The following is a 24,390-nucleotide window of genomic DNA, read 5'->3' on the forward strand; positions in this document are numbered from 1 at the left end:
TGGTGTTTTGAACGATTATTAATTAAATAGGACCTTAACTGAAAACAATCATTTACAAAGTCGGTGATTACAGCTTTATCCTCATTACTAAACAGCCATAAAACTAATTTCTTTGACAATTATAAGCCTTACATGAAGTGATAAAGAGGACTTCATCTTCAATTTTCCCAGTGAGACCGTCGTTTCAAAATCTTTCTTCTCCAGCAATACTTTTGTATCTACCAATTTCTATCTCTAACTTGTGTTAACAAACTCAAAATTTGGTAAAGCATTTTTGAACCTCTTGTCTCTTAATGACATGTTTGTTTTTATATAATGAATCACTGTCTGCAAGAGCACTTCCTAACAAGCTCTATGTATCAGATTACGATATTCTATACACACGATTATACAGTGCTTACTCAAGGGCAGTAGTGTCAGTTGCGTCCATTGTTGATGATATAAAATCAAGACTTAAAGTACGCAATACTCTTATACATTATTTCATTGTTTTTAGGAGTGCGGCAGGGAGAATGATTATCTCCTGTATTTTTCTCATTATATTAAGACGACTTTGAGGAAATGCTTTAACTAAATGGCTACGATGGGATTGAGATGAATCTGTTGAAAAGGTGTTTGGATATATTTGTCGATGATATTGTACTATTTTCTCAAACACAAGTGGGTTTGCAGATAGGTTCTGATATTTGTCTTAAGTGTTGTTATACATGGAAAATGAAAGTAAAGGTAGGAAAACAAAGGTTATGAATTTTTGGAAATCAGGATTACTTCCAAAAGAATTATTTATACACGGAAACAATAAATAAAGGGTATTGGAGACTTTTCCATGACTGTTAAACTTCTATCCAGACTACTGTATAAGGAGGCAAAATACAAGGGCAGGACCCTCACAGGATGCCGGCCGAACATCAAGTATGATCGAAGGCCTATCTAGGAGGACCTTACCAAAATTATATAATATAAGGTACTTATCTTATATTCGCCATAACACTAAGTGTGTCAATTGTTTGTCTAACAGAAAAGAAATATTTCATTGATACACTGTTTTTTTTTTTTTTAATTATCTCTCATAGAATATATCTGCAGTTTTGTCCTTTCTTTGGCGCTGACATTGACATTGTTTTTTTTTCTGCTTGAACAATTTCAGTGTATTAACATTTTACTGAGTGCAAAATATTCGTCAAACAATACATGCCAAGGCTAACTAAAAGACTGCATTTGTTTGCGTTTATGCGTAGGAAACACAATATAGCCAGTTTTTAGTTGTTTGATTATGTCCCTTTGTCAATTAATTTAGAAAAATTGATGAGCGGTATCATGTTTGTGGATCTTTTTTCCTAAAATCATCACAGAGCAGTACAGTGATTTGACAGCTGCACTGAATGGCATAACTGATGAGATGTTAAAGCCAACAAGAGTGGCGAAAAAGACTTTAAAACTGCTGGTTGTGCTCTTGAGGCTGTGGTTGGTTTGTGGAATTACCAAAAATTAACATTTTTGAATCTGTGTCACTCAAAACTGCTTTGTGTGGCATGTGAGGTCATCCGTATTCATTTAATATAATAATATGAACTTAAATCATAATTAATGTTCGTAATATTTATCAATACGAATTTGTGTTTGTCAAGTGTTATCATGTCGTTTCATGATAAAATTGGTTTTACATAAGTGTTATTGTTTATTATTCTTTGTATTTTGCATTTCTTCAGTGTAATACCAAATCAGATCAAATATTAAACACTTCCAATGTTTTTTGTTCGTTGTCCGTGATAATTATTGTTTGGTACGTTTGTTTACGGAGCTAGCAGTCCGTCCGTACTTGAAGATTAAAGGGTCATGCCTCGATATGAAGAAATTTTAATCTAGCAACTCTTTAAATCATATGTATAGCAGTAATATATTTGTTATAATTTTTTTATTTTCGCAAGCAATGGCAGCGATTAAACATATATTATAAAACAGAAAGCATCCATACAGGAAAGCAATTTTAGAATAAGTGTTAATATCCCCGATGAGTTCCCGATGGGTATCATTTCTAGCAATAATTTGAACAAAATAACAAGGTTCAGTATTGCGTACTTAATGTTATAAGTACTATCAAACCTGTAAGATTATAGAAATATATCAAAACAGTTTGACATTATTACTAGAACCATCAAACCAACAGAGTCACAAAAAAACCAATAACTCATGATAAAAACTCCACTTACAGATGCCTTCGATATGCAATAAATACAATGTCTTGCGATACTGGGATTTATCATCTAATTATATCCCGGTATCATCTAGACTGGGATCGACAAATGGTACCAGATACCGGGTATCGGATACTAGGTTTTAGCACCACTCTGGATTTCCGGTGAATTTAGCTGTGCTGGTATCCCACGCGCAATGTGTCACTTCTTAAATGTTCAACTGTATTGGTTATGGCAAGTAAATTTTGACATTTAAAAGGAGTGTGATTGAATACATATTTCTACAAGAAATTTGAGTACAATATGAAAACAAATGACCTTTGAAAATATGATTTTTCAAGGAACTATTTGACCTCAGTGACCATTAAAGGTACTTCGCGTCATGATGCTGTTTGGTGAAATGTATAAAAATACATTTTTCTACGTCGTTATGTACACGAATTTATGATTGTATGCAAGAAAATAAAAGGAAAACACATGCTTGTGTTTCCGGTCTGGAATGAAAAATCGGACTCTCCGGCATGCTGCATGAGCGGTAACCCGGCTTTACCCTAAACCAGCTTACTGACGTGCCCTTGGTCGGATTTTTCTATCTGGACTGGAGATTTGTGATAAATATTATTATTGAACAATAAATCCAAGCTCAAATTCGCTGAATTCCAGTATTCAAAGATTTTGTTTGGCAAATTGAAGCATTTTCTCAATTTATGTCTCATATTTCAAGTTATTGAACAATTCATTTCTTGTTTGAACTACGACATACCAAAATATAAAAGCTTGATTTGGGAATTGAACAATTCATTTCTTGTTTGAACTAGGACATACCAAAAATATAATAGCTTGTTTTGGGAAATCAGACCATCCTAACCCTATTAGGATATGAACTAAGGCGCTGCCTCTACGGGCTTGAAGGGTTATTGCCGGAATCGTAGTTCTTTTTATGAAACACATGTTGCACAATACATCGCGGCCGGCATTTTTGGCCTCTCGGGCCATCAAGAACAACTAGCTGTTTTATATAAACAAGTCGCAAACTTTTCAGTACATGTTCTTTCAAGTTGAGCACAGAGCCTTAATTTATGAATATTCGAATGGCAAGGGCGAAGAGGCTTTTTTGAATGTGTTTTTCAGCTGTATAATTATTTTTATATCGGGTCTACAGTCCAGTACAGTCCATACTTTCAGTGTGTGTATACCACGTGATAAATTGCGTCATAAATGCTACGTCGAAAGGCAATATTTTGATTTGAAAAAAATCTTTAAACAAAGATAACTTTGCTATTTCTTCACCATTGTAAATGAAACATAGCGCAGTCCACGCCTATTACGGAGCCCTAACTTCGTTCTTTAACCAAATTTTGATTGCGAGTTTAGTTTCTTAAAACACTTCGACAAACCGTTCAGCTGTCTGACGGAGCACTGTCAAAACATTATTTTTTACCTCATCAAATTTGGAAATAAAACAAATGCGGGGCGCTTTAATCGGCATAGGCTGCCCTTTGTTTCATTTTAAATGGTGTTGTTAATGAAAAGTTATCTTTGATTTAAGTCTTCATTTTAAGCAATTTTGCCTTCCGACGAAGCATATATATAACGTAATTTATAACGTGGTATATACTAGTGATGGGCCGATGATCGCCGATAATCAATTATATCGGCAGACATTCGTAATTTGGCGATCGGCGACCTCATCGTTCCATAATCGAAAAAAAAAGTTTGCTTGAATTCAGTAACTTTCTAACTTTATATAGCGCAGTAACTTACTTACATCATTGAGCAAACTTCCGTCACAGCTTCAAATTATTATTTTTAGCAATATCTTCTAGACTTCAATTCCCATTAAGTGGTTATTTGTTTTCTGCGTTGACAAGAAAATGTAAGAATGTATCTTGTTGTTTAAGTTATGTCATTCACGTTTCTTAAAGTGTTTAGAGCTAAGGGAAGTAACCGATACTTTGAGTTTTAACAGTACTTTCATTTAGTTTTTCTTTGCGTTCAAATAGCTTTATGATGGCGCATTCGGAGCTCCTCGGCCATTTTTTTTCAAAAACAACCTCGGATGTATGCCGGTACATCTGTTGAAGTAGTCCGTATTTTTTTGAATAAAAGCATTAATTAAATGTAGTGTTTAAGAGTTGTATTCATTGCTCTCAGTTTAAATTGATTGCCAGTGAAATGTATTATTGCAAACATAATTACGATTCCCAAGAGTTAAGTCATAAATTTTAACTACTAAATAAGATTACTACGCGATCTATTTGCAGCGGACTTAAACGTACCACTTTTTAAGTATGTAAACCGTCCATATACATCCGAGGTTGTTTTTGAAAAAATGGCCGAGGAGTTCCGAATGATGATGGCGAACGGCCAGGGGGACATCGATCTAAAAATATTTGATTACCCTGGATATCGGTCGTCCAGGTGCTGGACAAGTGCAAATTATTCCAGCGAAATGGTTAGGGTCATTCAAGCCCAGATTCTTATGAAACTAGGCTTGATCGACCCCAGCTGTGCTCATATATTGAAATGAACGTCAAGATCAATGACAATGTAAAAACTGTTTGAAGAATGGAATTTGTCCAACTCCGAGAATACGTGAGAAAAGTTTTGCTTATTTAATTTCCAATTACTCGTTATTTTTAATAGCTAATGCCATCCAAAACCAATGTGTTATGTCTCATTTTTTTCAATTTAATTTTCAAAACTGGTTTAATTAATGCACCAGTCAATTGTAACCAAGCACCCCCCCCCCCGTTATTCAATATGCCAGAAATAATACATGTTTTCTGACTGAAGCATAAGAAATGAAAACTAAGGTCCTTATTGATATATACATTAGAAATTGATGCATTTGTGATACTGTCCGATTACAGCCGATTAATCAGATAATTGATCGATCAGGGTCATCACTGGTATATACACACTGTACTTTGCATGGTCTCTTAGTATTTTGATTAGTAATGCACCAGTCAATTGTAACCACGCCTCCCCCAGGTCCGGGGAATAGCGGGGAGGTTGAATTTCGGTCCAGCTAACCCCGGCTAAAATCCCCTCCCTGCGGGTATGAACAGATGGTAAAATTCCCGCCAAATGCCCCCGTAACCCAGGGACCCTAGGTAAGGCCCATTCCCCGCTATATTTAAAGCGAAGACAAAACCACCGCATTCAACCAGCACTCCGGGGCCACCCGAAAGGTAAAAACCTGGCCCATTTCCCGGGCTATCCCGGGTGTATATCCCCGGTATACACCCGGACCTGGAGGGCGTGGTTACAATTGACTGGTGCATTATTACGACTGAAGTATCCATTTCATAAAATATGTCGATTTAACTGCAACATTAGTAAAACATTCCTTTGAACAAATACACCCGAAAGGTAAAAACATGGCCCATTTCCCGGCTATCCCCGGTATACCCCCAAACCTGGGGGGGGGGGCGGGCATGGTTACAATTGATTGGTGCTTAATTAAGACTATAGTGAAAGAAATCGGCTAAGTAGTGTGAAGGAAATGGTTCCTATTACCAGATGTAAATCCTTATAATTATTGGCCTTTCACACCTTCCATAAAGCAAGCAGTAAGTATATCACAGTTTATTTATGAGTCCTTAATTTACATAGATACACCATCTACATACATTTATATACTAAAGCTATAAAATATAAGATAAATATGCACATGGCCATTGTAAATGAGTAATGTGAAATGCATACAGTTATGTTGCAGTAGACAAATTATCAATTATTATTAACAAAAACTAGGTAGCATATAATTATAATGAGGATAAAACATGAGCATTCAGCTGATACTGAAGACATTTTAAGAAAGAAATTAAAAGATGAGTTTATATTCTTGTAACAATAACATTCAATACTCATATTTGAAGATTTAACTTCAACACTATCCATTTCATAAAATATGTTGATTTAACTGCAGCATCAGTAAAACATTCCTTTGATCAAATACATGAGTATAGTCCCTGATTAACAGTAAATAACACAATTATTTTTAATATCACATGTCAAAAGCATTATCACATTTGAAAAAAAACTATATTGTTTACACAGAAAAAAATACAAATAAAATATAAGTTAAGGAAGTTTTTTGTAAAAAATATGAATGCAATAAATTGCCCATTGAGGGAAGGGAAACATAAGCACATTACTCAACTTCATTTTTTCAAACCAAAAGATTTAAGGGGTTTCCTTCCATTTTCAAAAACTAGTAACTAGTATATTTTTAACGCACATTTCAATATCTGCAATATATTTCCATCACATAAGTGTTTTGTTTATAGTATAATTGTAGAATAAGTTTGTAATTAGAAAATAAATATATAAAAAAGTAACAGAAAAAATGTATGAATTTTTTTTAATTGAAAATGATAACAAAAGTGAGCCTTACAAGTTTCAAATGTTTTATCATTTGAATGTGGAGGGCAACATAAGTGAATGAATAAGTTAATGCTAAAATATATTTAAGGCTTATACTAAGAATAACTGATAATCTTTTGAAAAAGAATGGATTGAAAGTTACTACTACATGGTCTTAATTAAGCAGTGTAATGTACATGATTGTCAAGTTTAGAAGTTGTTAATAACTTTCCTGCTTGTACATGAACAAAAGCAAGTACTTTTTGCTTTTGATTGTTTTCCTTTAAAGCAGTAATATAAAATAAAGAAAAATCCACTTATTTGAGGTTGTCATTTCTGCACACATTTGATTATGGAGGAAAATATCAAAATGCAGTAAAAATTTTGCTGTTACTTAAAGCTGCGCTCTCACAGATTTACTGTTTTGACAACTTATTTTTTAGTTTTTGTCTTCGAATTAGATTTTGTGTGTGTAAATATCTGCTTACCAGTGATAAAAGACTGCTGAGAAAAGATCAGATCGCAGATTTTCATATTTCCATTCCAAATTTAATGTTTTATGGCTTAAATCATTACTAACGGTTAAATAAAAATGCATAAAACATCGTTTTGGGGACGGAATTTGAAAAGCTGTGATCTGATCTTTTGTCGGAAGTCTTTTATCATTGGTTTGCGGATATTTACGCAAAAACTTGTTCGTTCGAAGACAAAAAAATAAAAAAGTTGTCAAAACGTTCAATCTGTGAGAGTGCAGCTTTAACATCAGAAATCACAATAAATGAAAAAAACAGGTATCACACATGTCAGAAAATAAATTACATAAAAAGCTGTTTAATTTCTGATAAAAATAGGATAGAAACTCTATCCCTAAACTATGACAAAAACAGTGCTATTACTTTGATATAAAGTCTTCTTAAGCATATATGTACATTTTTTTTGTCCTGAGTAATATCCCAAAATATGTCATTATATAAATATTTACCCGAATGTTGACAATATGTACTGTCACACTGGAAACCATGCAATATTTATTTTATTATACCGAACACAGTTACATTTATATACATATATATAAGATTTTTACCATAACAACTTTCAAGTTTAATCAATTTATTTTGTAATTATTGTTTGTTCACATTTAATAGCTGTCATTTTGTTGCAAATGTCGTTTAGAAATAAGGCAAACACCGGTTGTAACCAGATTCACAATACATTTTAATAAGCGCTTACCACCTCAGACTTGGGAAAACCAAAAAAAGCCTATTTTTAGAATCGCATGCTATGTGGTGTGAGACCACAGTTATTTTTAATATATGTTTCATTTAGACACTAACCTGGCTTCTTACTTTAAAACAGTCCCAATTGAAAAACAAGTAACTGGCTGCTGTAGAACAATCCAAGACACAAAATTTAATAACAAGAAAACATAGGGTGGACTATTGCGTTTTCTCACAAAATTGAGTAGTAAGACATGACCCTGAGATCAAGACGGAATGAGGCTACAAACAACCAATTAACAAAGTTCCACAGGCAATGATTTTTCCAATTTTTACACTGAAAACTATCAGTTTTTGCAATACAGTGTCAAATTATGTTAAGCTCTATGCAAAAAGGCCACCTGTTTCTTCTCTTTCATTCAACTTTAATAAAATATTGATACTTGAACACAAGCACTCTTTTTTCTATATTCACATCCAGGTCTTGGTCAACAGGGGGCAGATAACTGTGGTCTTGAGCCTATTTAAGCAACATTTTTTCAGAAACAGACTTCAAAACTCCTATAGTTCAACTTAAGGCTATATGCAACACATACTGAAAGTTTGGCAATGATATATTAAACACTAAATGAATGAGACAAGTATTAGCACCTGTGGTATTTTCATAAAAAAACAGAAACAGCCATTTCCCTCAAATGGTAAGCTGCAAACCTTGAAGAGCATTTTTTTCCTTATGCATTGGAATAATTTGACAAAGTAAAGTTTTCCTTGTAGCTTAAAATAGTGTCTATAGAACAGACCACCAAAAATGGCCTGCTTACTCTTTTAAGATTTTTTTCTAAGCAAAATAAGTTTTTTCCACTTCATCGGCTTAGTGTTTTATATAAAAAAATGACATAGAGCCAAACTGAAACGCTTCAACTTGTCAAAATTTTGCTTTTCTGGTCCACTTATATTCAAAGGTAACAGAACTGTTCAGTTTAACAAAAGTAAATTAGTGATTATGTGTTTATAGACAGTCTAAACACCACTATATATGCCAAATTGTATGCTTCTGGGACAAATGGCGCAACAAAGGAAACGGCAAATAAAACACAAAAACTGAAAGATTCATGACAACTGCTAGTGTTTTCATGTATGAGGTTGCTACATGATGTAGAAAATGCAGAGATAACATTATTATGCCCATTTAAAAAAAATACTTTAAGTATCTGTTTTGAAGGCTAGATTTGGCATTATTAGTACAGCACTTCACCATTGTCTGTAAGATGCTTATTAACACCTGATTTGCTATAAAACTCACTCTTTGGAATCATTTACACACAAACAAGTACTACAGAAATGACTAACATCTTCATTCTTCTGAAATATTGGATTCAGAGCTGCATCTCCTGGATTCAGATTGCAGGACTACAGCCGGGGGTGGGGGGGGGGGTGGAAAAGCCGCAGCTAACTGGAGCTTATTGGCACATCATGATCTGCAATCAAGACACAAAAGCAATGTTTTACACTAATAAAACTATCTGCAACTACTGTTAAAGTTTGAAAAAGGCCTGTAAACACTCATTTGAGGCATACACAGTCTTTTATGAATCATAAATGTGATAAATATGCAGAAAAGTTCATGAATTCAAGGATTTTCAGGACAATTTTATGAAATATATAGTCTTTTGGACATTTTCAATCAGTTATTAACAACTCAAATGTTAATCTCATCTTATTGCGTACCCAGATGCATTTTGAAAGCATTAAAACCAGACATGCTTAGAATTTCTTCTTACTTGGAGATGGTATTCTTTCTCGGAAATCCTTGCCGAGAACCGGTATGGAAAACCACACGAGACCACATTTTGACCAGCACTGGTTCTTGTCCTTGAAAATTCCTCTGTGGCTACAGCAACCAGGCTGGCTATTGAAATAAGCAATAAATTAGGGTTTTTAAGACATTTATAATGTATTATTTTGTTTTTTAATGCATGATGGGACAAGGCTCTTATCTTTATGAAAGCGGCTCACTTTTTTATTTCTTTTGCCTTGAGACATGTCAAGTTTTTCAATGTATAAACTGAATAAATGAATGAATTAATGAATATATATGAATGATTGATAGAATTGATTAATGAATTAATGAAAGGTGGCATTATTTCTTTAAAATAGGGATCTCATTGTGTTGCTGTGATTGTTGAAGTAGATGTTTTCTTGACCATAAGCTGAAAATCATATGCACACTAATGCTTCAGTCAATTGTATCCAAGCCCCCCCCCACCCAGGTCCGGGGGTTTACCGGGAAAAAAGGGCCGTGTTTTAACTTTCCAGGTGACCCCGGTGACAGCGGTAGTTTTGCTTTAGCGCCAAATTTAGCGGAGGTGCGTGGGCATTTGGCCGGGGTTTAACCATCAGTTTGTGGGGCGGGGATTTTACCCCGGGTTGGCTGGACTGGAAGTCAAAGTCCCGGCTATTCCCCGGACCTGGGGGGGGGGGGGGCTTGGTTACAATTGACTGGTGCAAAAATAAAACATCATTCTGCAGCAAATGTGTAGTAAGTTTTGATTAATTGCTTATAGAATTTGCAATTTATGTGATGTTTGCTTAAAAGAGCAAACAAAATGTGCGAATAGATGCACAATACAGACCAAAGACTAATACTAGTCAGCAGCTTCATTAGAAAATAATATTATTATCAAAGCCGCACCAGAAATGATGGACAAACAACATTAAAGAAATTCATTTAGATATGGAACAAACAGTATCAATGGGCTTATATCTCCAAACTTACTCACTTTATACTTCAGTTTGGATACAATTTTCCATTATATGATCTTGAAGTGCTAACAAATTTTAGCATGTCGGCATGTTGGCATACACCAAGTACAGCTCGGCGGGGTGGCAGGTGGGCTGTCTGGCTGGTTCATCATCATTTCCTCCCGGGTCTGTTCAAATAAGAATGAAAATAACACAACACCTACCCAATATACAATCATTGACACCCTTATAGTATATACAACATACTCAATTAACACATCTCCGGCCTACCAGTTTAAATTGATGGGATTCAATATTTATTTGAGAGCTGGCTGAAATTTCAAACAGTAAAAAATATCTCAATATGTTTGAAACAGTGAAAGATTGTTTTTATTGTTTATAAATGTCTATAAATCACCACAAAGCATATACATAATAAAAATGTTTTGAATTTTGCTATGCATTGTAAATGTCTTGTTAATTTTACATAAACAATATCCTTTTTTAAGTAATTCATATAGACTGTATTTTAAGAACAAATTGAGAAGAAGATATTTCTCGACCATATTCTATCTCAAGTCGAAACAGCTGTTAGGAAGAGTAAATTGCACACTGCATGAAGAAAAATCACTGATCTACAAGCAATTGTTAAAAACTTCTGAAAAATATTGCAAAAAACGCCACTGTTTTTGAGCTGAACTGATGACCCCGCATTTTCTGATTATATGCAGGAGAAAAAAGGTATTATTAACATTGCTTGTCGGGAGGGGTTTTGTCGGGAGGGGAAAAACCCTCCCGAACCCACCCCATTTAAATAATTAATTAATTAAATGTCATTTTTTACGTTGTAGGAAAGAGTTTGTTTAAAACTGTCTTGCATGCTTAAACATGCCTTCAGCTGATTAATTTTGAAAAGAGGTTAACTTAAAGAAATTCTGTGCGGAAATATGTGCCAGTTTAAGCGAGACATGTCAATACATTTCATCTCGCCTAAAGGTATCCTTCTGAAAACCTTGTTAAAAAAATCACCGGTAAGACGCTGTAAGCTCTAGCGTTATCATGTAATTCTACCAAAAAGAAACACTGCCTTTTATGCTTAAACCTCCCCCAAGTTCATAATCTATAATACTCACATTATAATGCTTGTTGAAACCAGGTCAAACATGCCAACTTTGATGGTTGTCGGGAGGGGAAACCCATCCCGAACCCTCCCCTGTCAATCACATTATGAATTACTAAACATTTGATTTCATTGTTTGTGCTAAAGTGTTTTTTCTGTAATTTCATTCACACATCTTTATCGCTTAAATTATTCGCGAGTTATCTGCCCCACTACAGTAAGCCATCACAAAAATATTAATTCAATACTGTAAACTTTTTTTAATTTTTAAACTGGGCATAATTACACTCAGGTTACCCACATGTCGGCCTAAATGGTTAAAAGGACTGTGTCACATATCGATGCCAAATTTATGATATTTTTCGACAATTTTCTTTTCTTTTCGCTATTTTATCATCTGTGAGACAGCCCCTTTAATGGACGGACGAGTCTAATCTCTGTGAGTTGAAACCAGCTGCCCATTTAACTCAGTTGGCAAGAGCGCCGTGCTAGTGTTCCTGCGGTCGTGAGTCTGAGCCCCACACCAGGCTCACTTTTCTTCTCAGGTATGCCATAAGCATGCACAATGGTTTTTAATGAAAAAGGAATGTTTTTTAAGATTTAGTTTTCACTACTTAAGTTTTAACATTTTTATTCAATACTTTAATTTTACAATACAATACAACGAAGTACACAATCGCACAGTTAACAGTTAGTTTGGCATGTATAGTGATGAGTCATAAATTATGACCTGAAGGTCATATTATCTGGATACCGATTGCATCAATTTAGCTTGTTAATTATCCGTAAAAAAACAACGTTATGTCATTATGGTGTCCAAACAGCAACGTATGAACGATTGAATTTACAATAACAAGTATAATTCTTAGTACAACTCACCGTGAAAGCAACCTTAAATCCATGTTATTGCATCATGATGAAAGTTTCTATATAATAGACACATTGAAGGAAGACGTCACGCGCACCTGCAATGTGCCTATATGCAAATCATTGTTTAAATCAGCTGTCGTAAAATGCGCATAAATACATTTAACTTAATTATTTAGATATACAGTTTAAACGGTATTTTTTAAGATGTGGGGTAAAAAAACACTATTGTTATGACAAATCCTGTTCGTTTTGTATTATTATTGCAGAGTTATGAAATATAATTTCCGGTCTAAAGTAGTACTCTTTAGACGTGTATTCATTATATGCGTTCTCCACTCCTTTTATGGAAGTGCCGAAGGTGGATTGTAAATGTACCTCGGGTATTTCCGTATTGATTTTCATTGGTTAACGGAGGTCAAACCCCGCCCTAAACATGTACAATTTGCTTGCCGGCATGCACGCGCTTTATATGAACAATGTATGACGAGCTTTTCTGGTTCTCATTTTCACGGTTCAGTGTGTCGTATTATTTATTAACTATAGGGATGATAGATAAAGACTGCTATGTAGTTTACGATGTTTATTCGACGCTAGCTAACTACAGACTGCTGATAAGCCTGGCCACTCGCAAGTAGCCGATATCATATTACAACACCTCCCTTTTAAGTTAATAAGTAATTTAATGAATGTATCATTTAGAGGTGTTTACTTCTGAAACAAATATAGCATTATTATATGAAACATATAATATATTTCAACTAACACGATTCGATTAGTCTTTCTGGGTTTCTTGACAATCTTCCTGATCTTGTTACGTAACCATTCCCTGCTTCCACGGTCTCCTCCTTACTTTCCCATGAAGATAAAGAATTTTCACTATCACTCTCATTAATCTGAACCATCTGTTCTCCTTGACCATCCTGCTGACCATTAGGCCGCCTGGGAGTTTCTATAAGATGGCGCCTATTCCGGCAGATAATACCTTCATCCGTCTCAACATTGTATGAATGTGGGAATACAGATTGTGATTCAATTACCCCATACTTGTTTTGATCTTTTACAAGAACTCGGTCGCGATTTTTTAGGCAAGGCAAAGTTTTTGCCTTGTGTCTTGTATCGAAATTTATTTTTTGTTGACCTTTAATCTTATTTTCCCGATTTCGGACAATTTTTAAATTTGGCCACTTTGGATTTAAAGTTTCGGGTTTAACCGGTATTGACGTATTTAATTTTCTGCCAATTAATAATTCTGACGGACTGAATCCATTGTGCAATGGCGTTGCACGATATGACAACAGTGCCAAATACGGGTCTTCTGATTTATTCAGCATCTCTTTAATAGTTCTTACAGACCTTTCCGCAAGACCATTACTTTGAGGCATTTTTGGGCTAGAAGTATGGTGTGCAAATCCATACTCACGTGCAAACTTTTTAAAAGTCGCTGAGTTGTAACACGGCCCGTTGTCACTAAATACTATTTCTGGTATACCGTGTCGCGCGAAAATGGACTTCATGTGATTTACTACGCATGCTGCTGTAGCATTTGAAAGTTTTGCCAGCTCAATATAACGCGAGAAATAGTCCACTACTAACAAATATTTGTGACCTTTTAGTTCAAATAAGTCTGTTGCTACGCGTTGCCAAGGGCGTTCTGGAAATTCGAACGGCATAAGCGGTTCGGCTCTATCGCAACCGTTTTCAATGCATTTATGGCATGCCTTTACAACCTTTTCTAGAGCCGAGCTCAAACCAATCCACCAAACAGATTGTTTTGCCCGCTCCCTACATTTTGAAATTCCCTGATGCGCTTCATCGTGAAGTCTATCAATCATTTCTGACTGTAATGTGTTTGGTATTACTAGTCGCGTTCCTTTGAACAATTGACCTCTTTGAACAGTTATCTCACCCCTATAACACCAGTATGGTTTCATGTATTCAGGAAGTGCTGACTTATCTGGCCACCCTTGTTTACAATACAACAAAAGCTGTGTACAGATATTATCCTCTTTGTAAAGGGACTTAATTTGTTCCAGTCGATTAGCGGTCGCTGGGATGTCATTGAAAATCATTTGAACATATGCGTCACTCGCGGACTGCAGACTTTCTGATTTTTTATTAATTAACGTTCACAGAGGTGCCATTGATAGACAGTCGGCTGTAACCAGTTTACATCCGCTTATGTAAACAATGCTAAAATCGTAACGCATAAGGCGCATGCGAAACCTCTGGATTCTAGCAGGTAAATCGGTCAAGTCTTTCGTACTTAATAAAGGAACTAACGGTTTATGATCCGTTTCTAAGACAAACTTGGATCCTATTAAAAAGTTTTGAAACTTTTCGCAAACCCATGTTAATGCAAGGCATTCTTTCTCTATTTGAGCATATCTTTGTTCTGCTTCAGGTAGCGAACGAGAAGCAAACGCTATTGGTTTCCATGTACTTCCCTGCTTTTGCCTAACAACTCCCCCCATGCCAAATGAAGAAGAGTCTGCTGAGACCATTGTTTCCTTATTAGGATCATATTGGGCCAAAACCTTGGGAGAACTTAACTCCTCTTTCAATTTCTGGAAGGACGATTCTTGATCTGGACCCCAGAACCACGAGTTTTTGTCCTTTAAAAGGTCTCGCAACGGTTTAGACATTTGTGCTAAGTTTGGCGTGAACTTTGCTAATTAATTGCACATTCCAAGAAATCTCCGGATATCTGAAATATTCTGCGGGTTTGGCATGTCAATAATTGCTTTCACTTTGGCTGGGTCGGCCCCAATTGTGCCCTGACCTACAACATGACCTAGAAATGTCAAACTGTGTTTACCAAACTGGCATTTTTCATTGTTCAGTGTGATGCCAGTCTCAGAAATGAGCCCTAACACGCGAAATAAACGCTGATCATGTTCATCTTTATTCTCACCGAATATGAGGACGTCGTCCATTTTGCAAACTACGCCCGGTACTCATTCTAACATTGTTGACATTTTTCTCTGAAAGAATTCTGGCATAGCATTTATACCGTATGGCTAGACATTAAAGCAAAACCTACCGAATGGGGTTATGAATGTAGTTAAATGTCGCGATTCGAGTGCTAATCTTACTTGCCAGAAACCGTGGCGTGCGTCAATTTTCAAAAAGAAACGTCCTCCAGCGAGCTTTGCAAGTGACTCGTCTACGGAAGGTAATTGAAAACGCTCTCGTTTTACTGACTGATTGAATTTTGACAGATCTACACATATCCTAATTTGACCATTTGGTTTAGGAGCTACTACCATTGGCGAACAGTACTCGGTCAGCTCTGATACTTTTGAAATAACCCCCGATCTCTCCATTTGCTCTAGCTCGGCTTTGACTTTTTTTATTAAAGGCAATGGTACTCGACGCGGTGTAGACAATGAGTACGGCTTTGAGTTTTCACTTAATGTGATTTTGTATTCCCAATCAGTTTTACCTAATTTGTCGCTAAAGACAATGGGGAATTTCTCATATACTTGTTCATACGATGCTTTGACAGATGAAATGTATTTAAAATCATTTACCTGAACAATTTGTAAAGCCTCAATAGCAGGTCGGCCAAGGAGAGGAAATTCCAAACTTTTTACAACAAACACTTCTGTAACACACATTTTTGATGAAGATTCAATTGTGGTTTGGAATTTACCCAGAACTGATAATTTAGAATTGCCTGCGCCAAATAATGATCTGTTAGTTTTCTGTATTTTCACTCCAAACATGTGTTTAAACAGTTTCTCTGCCCCGGTGTCGATTTTGAACGTCACGTCCGCTTCATCATTTACGGTTAGTGTCACTTTCCACGGGTCCGTGGTCGTTGTTGCCCGTACTGTACCAAGAAAGGACTCGTCTTTGTCGGAATGCTCGGTGTTGCTAGCCTCGTTCACGGCTCCAACGGTTGAGCGGCATTTATTTTGGAAGTGTCCTACTTTTTGACATTTACGGCACTTCGCATCTTTTGCCGGGCACTTATTTCGAGGGTGCCCCGGCGTGTTGCCACAACGCTGACAATCCCTGCTTGCTGGCGTAGATGGGACCGGTTTTTTCTCTGGCTTCCAGTTCCGGTGCCCCTGAGTCTTGTGTTGCCGTCTTGTCACTGCCTCAACTGTAGATGACGGTTCGCCTCTTACTACCGCTTGTTGGGCTCGAACCGACTCTCGTTGTTTGGCCTCAGTCACCGCCTTTTCTAGCGACAGTGTTGGGTCAAGCTGCAGTCTTTCGGACAATTTGTGGTCTCTGATTCCAACCACAATCCTGTCGCGAATTAAACTATCATGTAAGTCCCTAAACTCACATGTTTCTGCCAAATGGTACAGTTCTGTGATGAAACTGTCCACGCTTTCACCAGCCATTTGTGATCGTTGGTTGAATTTGGCTCTCTCGAAGATAACGTTCTTTTTAGGAATGAAATGTTGATTGAGTTTTTCCACTACAGTGTCAAATTTCTTGCTGTTTTCATTCGAAAGAATGAACGATGACATAATTTCTTCTGCTTCTGGTCCCATTGAATAAATTAAAGTGTTAACTTGCACTTCTTCGTCTTTTTTTTCTTCGTCTCCTAATCCTGACGCAAGCCTAAATCTCTCAAACCGTTTTAACCACTTTTCCCACTGTTTCTGCCTTTGGAAGTCAAATTTATCCGGATGTTGGAAATTAAAATTTGCCATTTTGTTTATTAACACTAGTGCAAATAGTTCCAATATTATTGTTGAGTTTAATCCCGAGCTGCCACCATGTCGTATTATTTATTAACTATAGGGATGATAGATAAAGACTGCTATGTAGTTTACGATGTTTATTCGACGCTAGCTAACTACAGACTGCTGAAAAGCCTGGCCACTCGCAAGTAGCCGATATCATATTACAACACAGTGGTGCCCAAATGTTTTAATGCCTATCACTCCGGCAAAAAGAAGTAGTCCCTTGCATACACGTACAAACCGTAAGAGGACTTGTACAGACAAACGCTTCGCGTTTGTCTTCAAGCCCGTATTACCCTTAATCCCCCCCCCCAAAAAAAAAAAAAAAAAAATGATGGTTGGCCATATGGGGATCATCATTGTTACAAACATTTTGTTTCATGCAATATGCGTCAGATTAACTGATAAAATGCAGTATTATAAGCAAACTTATTCACTGAAAGACTGCTTTTTAGAGCCAATCTATGTTTCGGTATTATTGCAATGCACTGCTTATTTCATATCTCTAACATGATTTTTATTCCAACCGACAGTTTTTAGTTCGGGTTTGAAAAAGTATTCTGGAGACAAGTTGACGACTGATATACATTTATAGGGTCTCTTCAATAATATGTTAATTTAAAACCATATTGATTTAAATTCAGGAAGTGTTCTTATATTCATAATGTTACTAAAAAGGAAATGATCGCAAAAAACAATGACGTACAACTTTATATATTGTATATTTTAACATGTAGCTTTAATAATAAATATACCTAACATGTTGTGACTACTATGGCATTGAGACTGCTATTATGTAGTTTTGTTTTTATCCCCAATTCACCAGTCTTCGGTCCTTATCTGCTTGTTGCAAACAAATATTTATTTATTTTCAGTTCACACAAAACTTCATTGCATATTGTGCTTTAAAATGGCGATGGCTATGGATCAAGATAAGGATGACATTGTTCGCAGAGTGATAAGACTTCTGGCGTCACAACCGAACAATGTGATAGGATTTGCAGATCTACATGCTAACTTCAAGTCGCTCATCGAGAAAAGACAATTTGAAAGTCTGCTTAGGAACTATGCCGATCAGTTTGAGTTGTTTAAAGATGGACAATTATTTGTCCGTCTTGATATCAAAGTAAAGGTATGTGAAATGCATTGTTCAAACCAGATCTGTCCGGGAAACATCTCGGTCTGCAAAGGCTTACATATTTGTAAGAGGTATATTTTATATGGAAACTGCACACACAATCCTTGTATTGTTGGGCATGACTTAACAACTTCCCATAACATGGAAGTTCTGAGTCAACTCTTACTGGATCAGTTACCAATGCCTCTTGTTGAAGATCTCCTTAAACGTCCAATCCAAATATGTGAGTTTTACAACAGGGCGGGTGGATGCAGAAATGATGAAGCCGGAAAACCATGCCCATTTCTGCATTTATGTAAAAACAACATAATACAGGGATGTAAGAGAAAGAACTGCCAAAGAAGCCATTTCATCCATATGAGTACAGTAAGGAATGTCTTAGAGAAGCATGGCATCAGTATGGGAAGAATACCAAAGGAGAATTTAGCAGAATTCAGAAAAATAATGCAGGCAAATGACGGGAATTTTTCCAGAAGAGATGGACCTATTCCTGAACCGATGGTTGAAAGGTTAGTACATTAGTGTTTGGAATCGGACCAAATTTTACTAGCGAATATCAATAATGAGTCCCAAACAATGATCGATTAATCATCAATACCTATACCAATGTCATGCCTGTACAAACACATTACTCTTTGAATGTTGGCATCATTATTTTTAAATTAAAACTACAAATTACGTATGCATTTCCTTACTTAAGTAGTTTGAATGAACTTTGTTTTAAAATAAAAAGAAAGTGAAAAACCATATGTTTCAAATTACATTTGATGAATGATTTCGTTTCTAGCTGCATTCAGTAGAACCCGAGTTATGGCCTTTGAATAAGCACAACATGGCATTTCTTGACTTGTGTCGCTCAAAACTCCGAAGCTATATTACTTCCGAGTCATGAAACCTATTGGGAATGTTAATGGGGTGATGGAGTTGTACCTGTGGTTTTGTTTACCGCTGCACTTAGTAAAACCAGAGTTATGGCCCTTGAATATGAACAAAATATCATTTTGGTTCTTGTTAAACTTGTGTCGCTCATTACTTCAAAATTATTAGTCATAGACTCATGAGATCTTTTATGAATGTCTTTGATGTTATAAGGTTGTGGAAGACTTAATTTTGATGCAAATTTATGGATAATGGACAAAATAATTGCTCTTGCTTTTGTGACAAACGCGGCATATGGGGGCATCCGTGTCCTATGGACACATTTCCAGTTTTGTATATAATGTGTGACCAATTAATTAAGAAGCCTTTGATCAATCATCACAAAATAATATCTCCAATAAGTTTCATAACCATTGTGTATGTGTATTGGCATAACATCATGGACATGTTCGTAAAGAAGCCATATGACACCAGTCACTTGAGAGTTGTCTCCCTTTATTTATAGAAATTACCTTAAAACCGTTTTGCCCGTTCAATTTCTTCATAGGCCTGTGTCCAATCAACACCAAATTTGGTCAGTATGTGTATGGGTATTATATCAATATCTCGGTAAGGTTCGATAACCAGCTACAACGCCTTAGTCAAAGTTATGACCCTTGAATTTGCAAAAATCTAAATTAACGGTATCGGCTCTCTAAATTGGGCTTACGTATAACCAAGTTATCATCAAACTTGGTGTCCTAAAAAAAGAATAGGTGTATTTTGCGACAGGTTGCGCTCTTGTTTGCACTTTAATGAAAAACCTACGATATGGAAGCTTATATACATACTATAAATTAACAAAAAACAGAATTGCATCCAAACCACAAGGGCCACGAGGCCAGCTAGAGCCATGCGATCCCAAAACCAAGGGGTGCCATTCAATATCAGGCGGGCTAGCCCAAGTCCTGTTGGCAGGTATGCCTTATGGGTGGTGTGTATCGCATACGGGTTTATGGGCACGCCCAAGTCATTTTAGTAGGTGTGCCTAAGGGGTATTGTGTTTCGCATCAAGGTTTATGGACAAGCCCCAGTCCTGTTGGCAGGTGTGCTTAAGGGTGTTGTGTATTGCATACGGGTTTATGGGAACGCCCAGTCACTAGTTCTGTTCGCATGTATGGCTAATGGGTGTTATGCTTCGTATAAGGGTTTACTGACACGCCCAAGTCCTGTTGCCGGGTATATATAACGGATATTGTGTATCGTATATGGGTTTATGGGCGGAGTAAATACTCGACCTTATAAGTAGTGGATTCTAATTGTACTTTCGAACTTTTTTATTTTTTATTATTTCAGAGTATATTTTGTTCTTACTTATTTTCTCTGTCATTAATACCACGTTGCCTACAGAAAAATGTCATAACGGCAAACATTTGAAATTTTGAGACTTTTTTCTGTCTCCAGAGTGAGGCAGGCAACATCAGATATGGTATCAGAAACTGCGGCAAACAACATCCTTAACAAGAAGATATGCATTTACCACTTGAAGGTGAGTGTTTCATGAGTTTGTATTATTTTGGAACGAAATAATTAAAGTTAACATCAATGTTTTATTAAATAATTAAGCTGAGTTATTGTCATTGCTTTGGTGACGGCGCTGGGGTTGTGCGGTGAGGCCCATAACTCTGGCTTTGCTAATTCTTGTTGAAAAAAACACAACAGACTAGTGCATGTAAATAAGAGATAGAAATACAGTGTGGTATTGTTGTCCTAGTTTGGTGGTACAAAAGTTTTATAATGGTCATTGCTTTAAAAACCTTCAAGATATTGACATGAAAATGTATAAAGTTTCAAGGGGTAGTCAGCTATATTGGCACTCACATTGTGTATGTTAGTTGAAATAGTGATAGAAAAATATTAAAAAAAAAAGTTAAAAGGGGGTTAGGGACTTTGACTGGGTCCTGTTCATGGCGCTGTGTTCAAAAAGAAATTATGATTAAATGTTTAATTTAGGAAAATTGCCGTTTTTATGTTGAAATGAAAGAAAATTAACAATGTTTGTACAACAAAGTATGAAAATAAGCAAGAAAATAGTCTAGATAATGGTTGCAAATAAATCAATTTGATGAGCAGTAGAGGGTGAAAATAAATCTGGTGAAAAAATGATCACTTCGAGTAAAACAATACACTGAGATTCTTTATGAATACGATCCCTAGTTTGCAACATCCAAATTGGCTTTACCCCTGTTAACACATCTATAAATATTCTCGCAAGTTTCATGCGCCTTGCACGTTAACGTTGAGTTTTCGTTGATTTCTTGTTTTGCAGAGTCGATGCGCGTACTTTGAAAGGTGTTTTAATTACCACTGTGAACTACTGTACCAGTGGTTCTACCGGTTTGATGATAGTGCTAACTGGGAAACAGTCGAACCCCAGGAAAACATGCGTATGGAACTGCACTATAGCGATCCAGCCTACGTTGAATACAAATTGTTTATTGGGTATGTTGGTCTATTTAGTTTGACAAAGCTGGCATTATTTAAATTTAATGGAATATTTTTCTGTAGCAGTAAGAAATTATCTGATCGTTTTATTAGCTATTCTGTTTTTTAAGATAAAAGGTCTAAGTATTGTGATAGACTTGGTGTCGTTTTTGGCGTTATTTATGCAGACCATTGGTAATTACTCAAAAACTGTTAAAGATAGTTAAATGAAACATGCTATACATGTTGCCAGAGATAGTACACATATGTGTTGCAAGGGTCATCACTCTGGCTTTAAGAATTGTAGGTAAAAGCCCTTGTTAGAATGAGAAAAAACAAAAGTCAACAGTTGTTAAATAACTGCGTAAATATAAAAACAACAGCAGTAGCACATATTAGTCTACAAGTCGAGAACACCATTGATATTCAATCTACAAATCACTTATTCAATATGTTTGCAACAACACTAGACAGTGTTATTCTCATTAACAGTGTCATCTTCTGTGTCACATTGCGTTTATGATCAATAACTTTTCAATAATTGTTAAAGAATGGTTAAACTTGGTATGCACTAGGTCGTGGTCATATTATGTCTTGTTTATATGTTTTGGTCATATGATGGCAATTGTGACGTTTAGAAAAAGAAAAATTGTAATGGGCGTTCCAGACCTGTGACTATTTCGGTTTTCGAAATTATAATCTTAAAACTACTCTATCTCATGTTTATTGTTCTCCATCACAGAGCTATGTTGGTGCAACTGAAGTTCAAGACCATGAAAGGAGAGGGTGGAGGCAAGCAACTGACATTCCATCGGGTGTCAACAGAGACGTCGGCAATTTTGGATTCGCACCCCCTTGCAACAAGCTGGCAGTGGTTTTGGATGGCAGAGAATGGGGATTGGAATAAATATGGTGATGTAAGTGTCATAGTTAACCTTTATGTTTCATGCTTTATAGCGTTTAATTATAAGAGTTATGGAATGGTGCTGCTGTCTGTCCTTTTTTGGTAGCACACTTCTGCCCTTAATTCAGCATGTGAACCTTTCTGCCTTTGTAGAATTAATTGCTTAAGATAATTAAATATTTATTTTGTCTTGATTTAAACTATGATAATAAATGCATACAGTTATTATATTTTAGGCAGTTGAAACTAAATATGACTTCATTTAAACACAACTCCTAATATTTTCGGTCAAATTCGTAACGTTCAAGTTTTCACAGCCCAATACAATGTGCCCCCTTTACCCCCGGTCCCTCTTCTGCAGCACCCTGTCCTTTACTCAAACTTTGTTTTATGTTTGTAGCTCCTGCTCAAGAGCCATTTTTATTTGTTTTGCCTGAAAAGCATGGCAGGCTTACTTTGTCGGGTGTCACCATCGTCCACGGCGTCATACTTTCGTTTCCGATCCATAACATTTGCGTGCACATTAATAAGTCATGGCCATAAGATATGACTCTTACTGATTTGGGGGTCATAAGGTCAAAAGTAAGGATCACTGAGTCCTTTACTAGAAAAATGAGCTCTCACGACATGTGATAAATCTGATTTGAAAAGTCCTAATTCGAAATTAATCTCTTAAATTTGCTGAAACTTGCAAAGATTATTGTGTTTTGCTCTAACTGTTTATCTACACCCTTGTATTTTAGCATAGAACAGAATCCGGATTAAGTTTGCAAATCCGGAATTTTTGCAAACTTATTTTTTTTATTTTTGTATTTTTAAAATGTGTTAGGTAATACTAATAAGAGATATTTTTTGTTTCCTGAAATTTAATTTAAAAAAAGTTTTTTCTGCATTTAAATTAAATTTTTTCAATGGGACTCCCATTGGAAAAAGGCCGTCCCATTGGAAAATGTTTTTTTTCCAATTGGAAAATCAGCCCAACATTTTTTGTTGGAAAATTCTCCCACATTTTCAAAAAAGGAATTAGTGATAAATAACAATCATTATCATTAATGGTTAAAATGTTATCTAGAAAAAGTGCGTTTATAGTACTTTTTATCATTTTTTGTAAAAAAAAATCCCGTTGACCAACTTTTCCCACAATTCAATATGGGAAAAGTCAGGAAATTGGAAAACTCCAATTGGAACATTGTCCCATTGGAATCTTCCAATTGGTAACATTGGCAATGGGCTTAATCTAATTGGAGGTTCTGGCAATAAATTTTAATGAGATAATATTTCAACTTTCCTATATCTCTTAAAAGAATACCTATTTATTTATTTAGGAATATATTTGAAGTTTTGTTTTATTGTTTACCTGTGTCCTGACATTGTATCCATCCAATTCCAAGCTAATACTTCTGTGCCGATATCTTAGCGATAAGATGTAAGCATCTTTTAATGAATTTGAATGCAATAAATCATATCAAAAATTACCTGAAGTATTCTTACTCAACCAGTGACACAAATTCCAATTTTTAAATATCTTTACACTAGTTTCATCTCCTCAGACGCCATTTTTAATCGATTAAGTTGTGGTTACAAACGACTAAGAACTTATTCATTTTGGGACCAAAGCTATACTCAGTTTTACGCTTAAAAATGTTATTTCGGTTGCCAGTACCTTTACGCAAAAAATGTACCATTTTCTTGATTTTTAATGAAGATGTAATTAATTGATGGAAATCCATATGAAATGTTTTACCTAAGATAATAGTTTATTTCATACACACTGTTCTGCAGGGGGGC

General features: G+C 35.8%; 1 protein-coding gene across 7 annotated transcripts in view; it reads left to right on the top strand.

The window, feature by feature from the left end:
• LOC128202933 (protein mono-ADP-ribosyltransferase PARP12-like) overlaps positions 1-24,390 on the top strand; it is a 107,418-nt gene that overhangs the window by 26,960 nt on the left and 56,068 nt on the right. For 6 of the 7 annotated variants that reach the window (XM_052904116.1, XM_052904117.1, XM_052904118.1 and 3 more), the window contains exons 2-5: positions 18,094-18,865; positions 20,679-20,763; positions 21,544-21,716; positions 22,441-22,615. In XM_052904116.1, coding sequence (XP_052760076.1) covers positions 18,129-18,865; positions 20,679-20,763; positions 21,544-21,716; positions 22,441-22,615 — 1,170 coding nt within the window. In that variant the 5' untranslated portion in view covers positions 18,094-18,128. Of the gene's footprint in view, positions 1-18,093; positions 18,866-20,100; positions 20,193-20,678; positions 20,764-21,543; positions 21,717-22,440; positions 22,616-24,390 lie in introns of those variants that run through there. The other variant, XM_052904121.1, reaches the window with a different exon arrangement.

The sequence above is a fragment of the Mya arenaria genome, chromosome 9 (genome assembly GCF_026914265.1).
Source record: "Mya arenaria isolate MELC-2E11 chromosome 9, ASM2691426v1".
In the NCBI taxonomy this organism is placed as follows: domain Eukaryota; kingdom Metazoa; phylum Mollusca; class Bivalvia; order Myida; family Myidae; genus Mya; species Mya arenaria.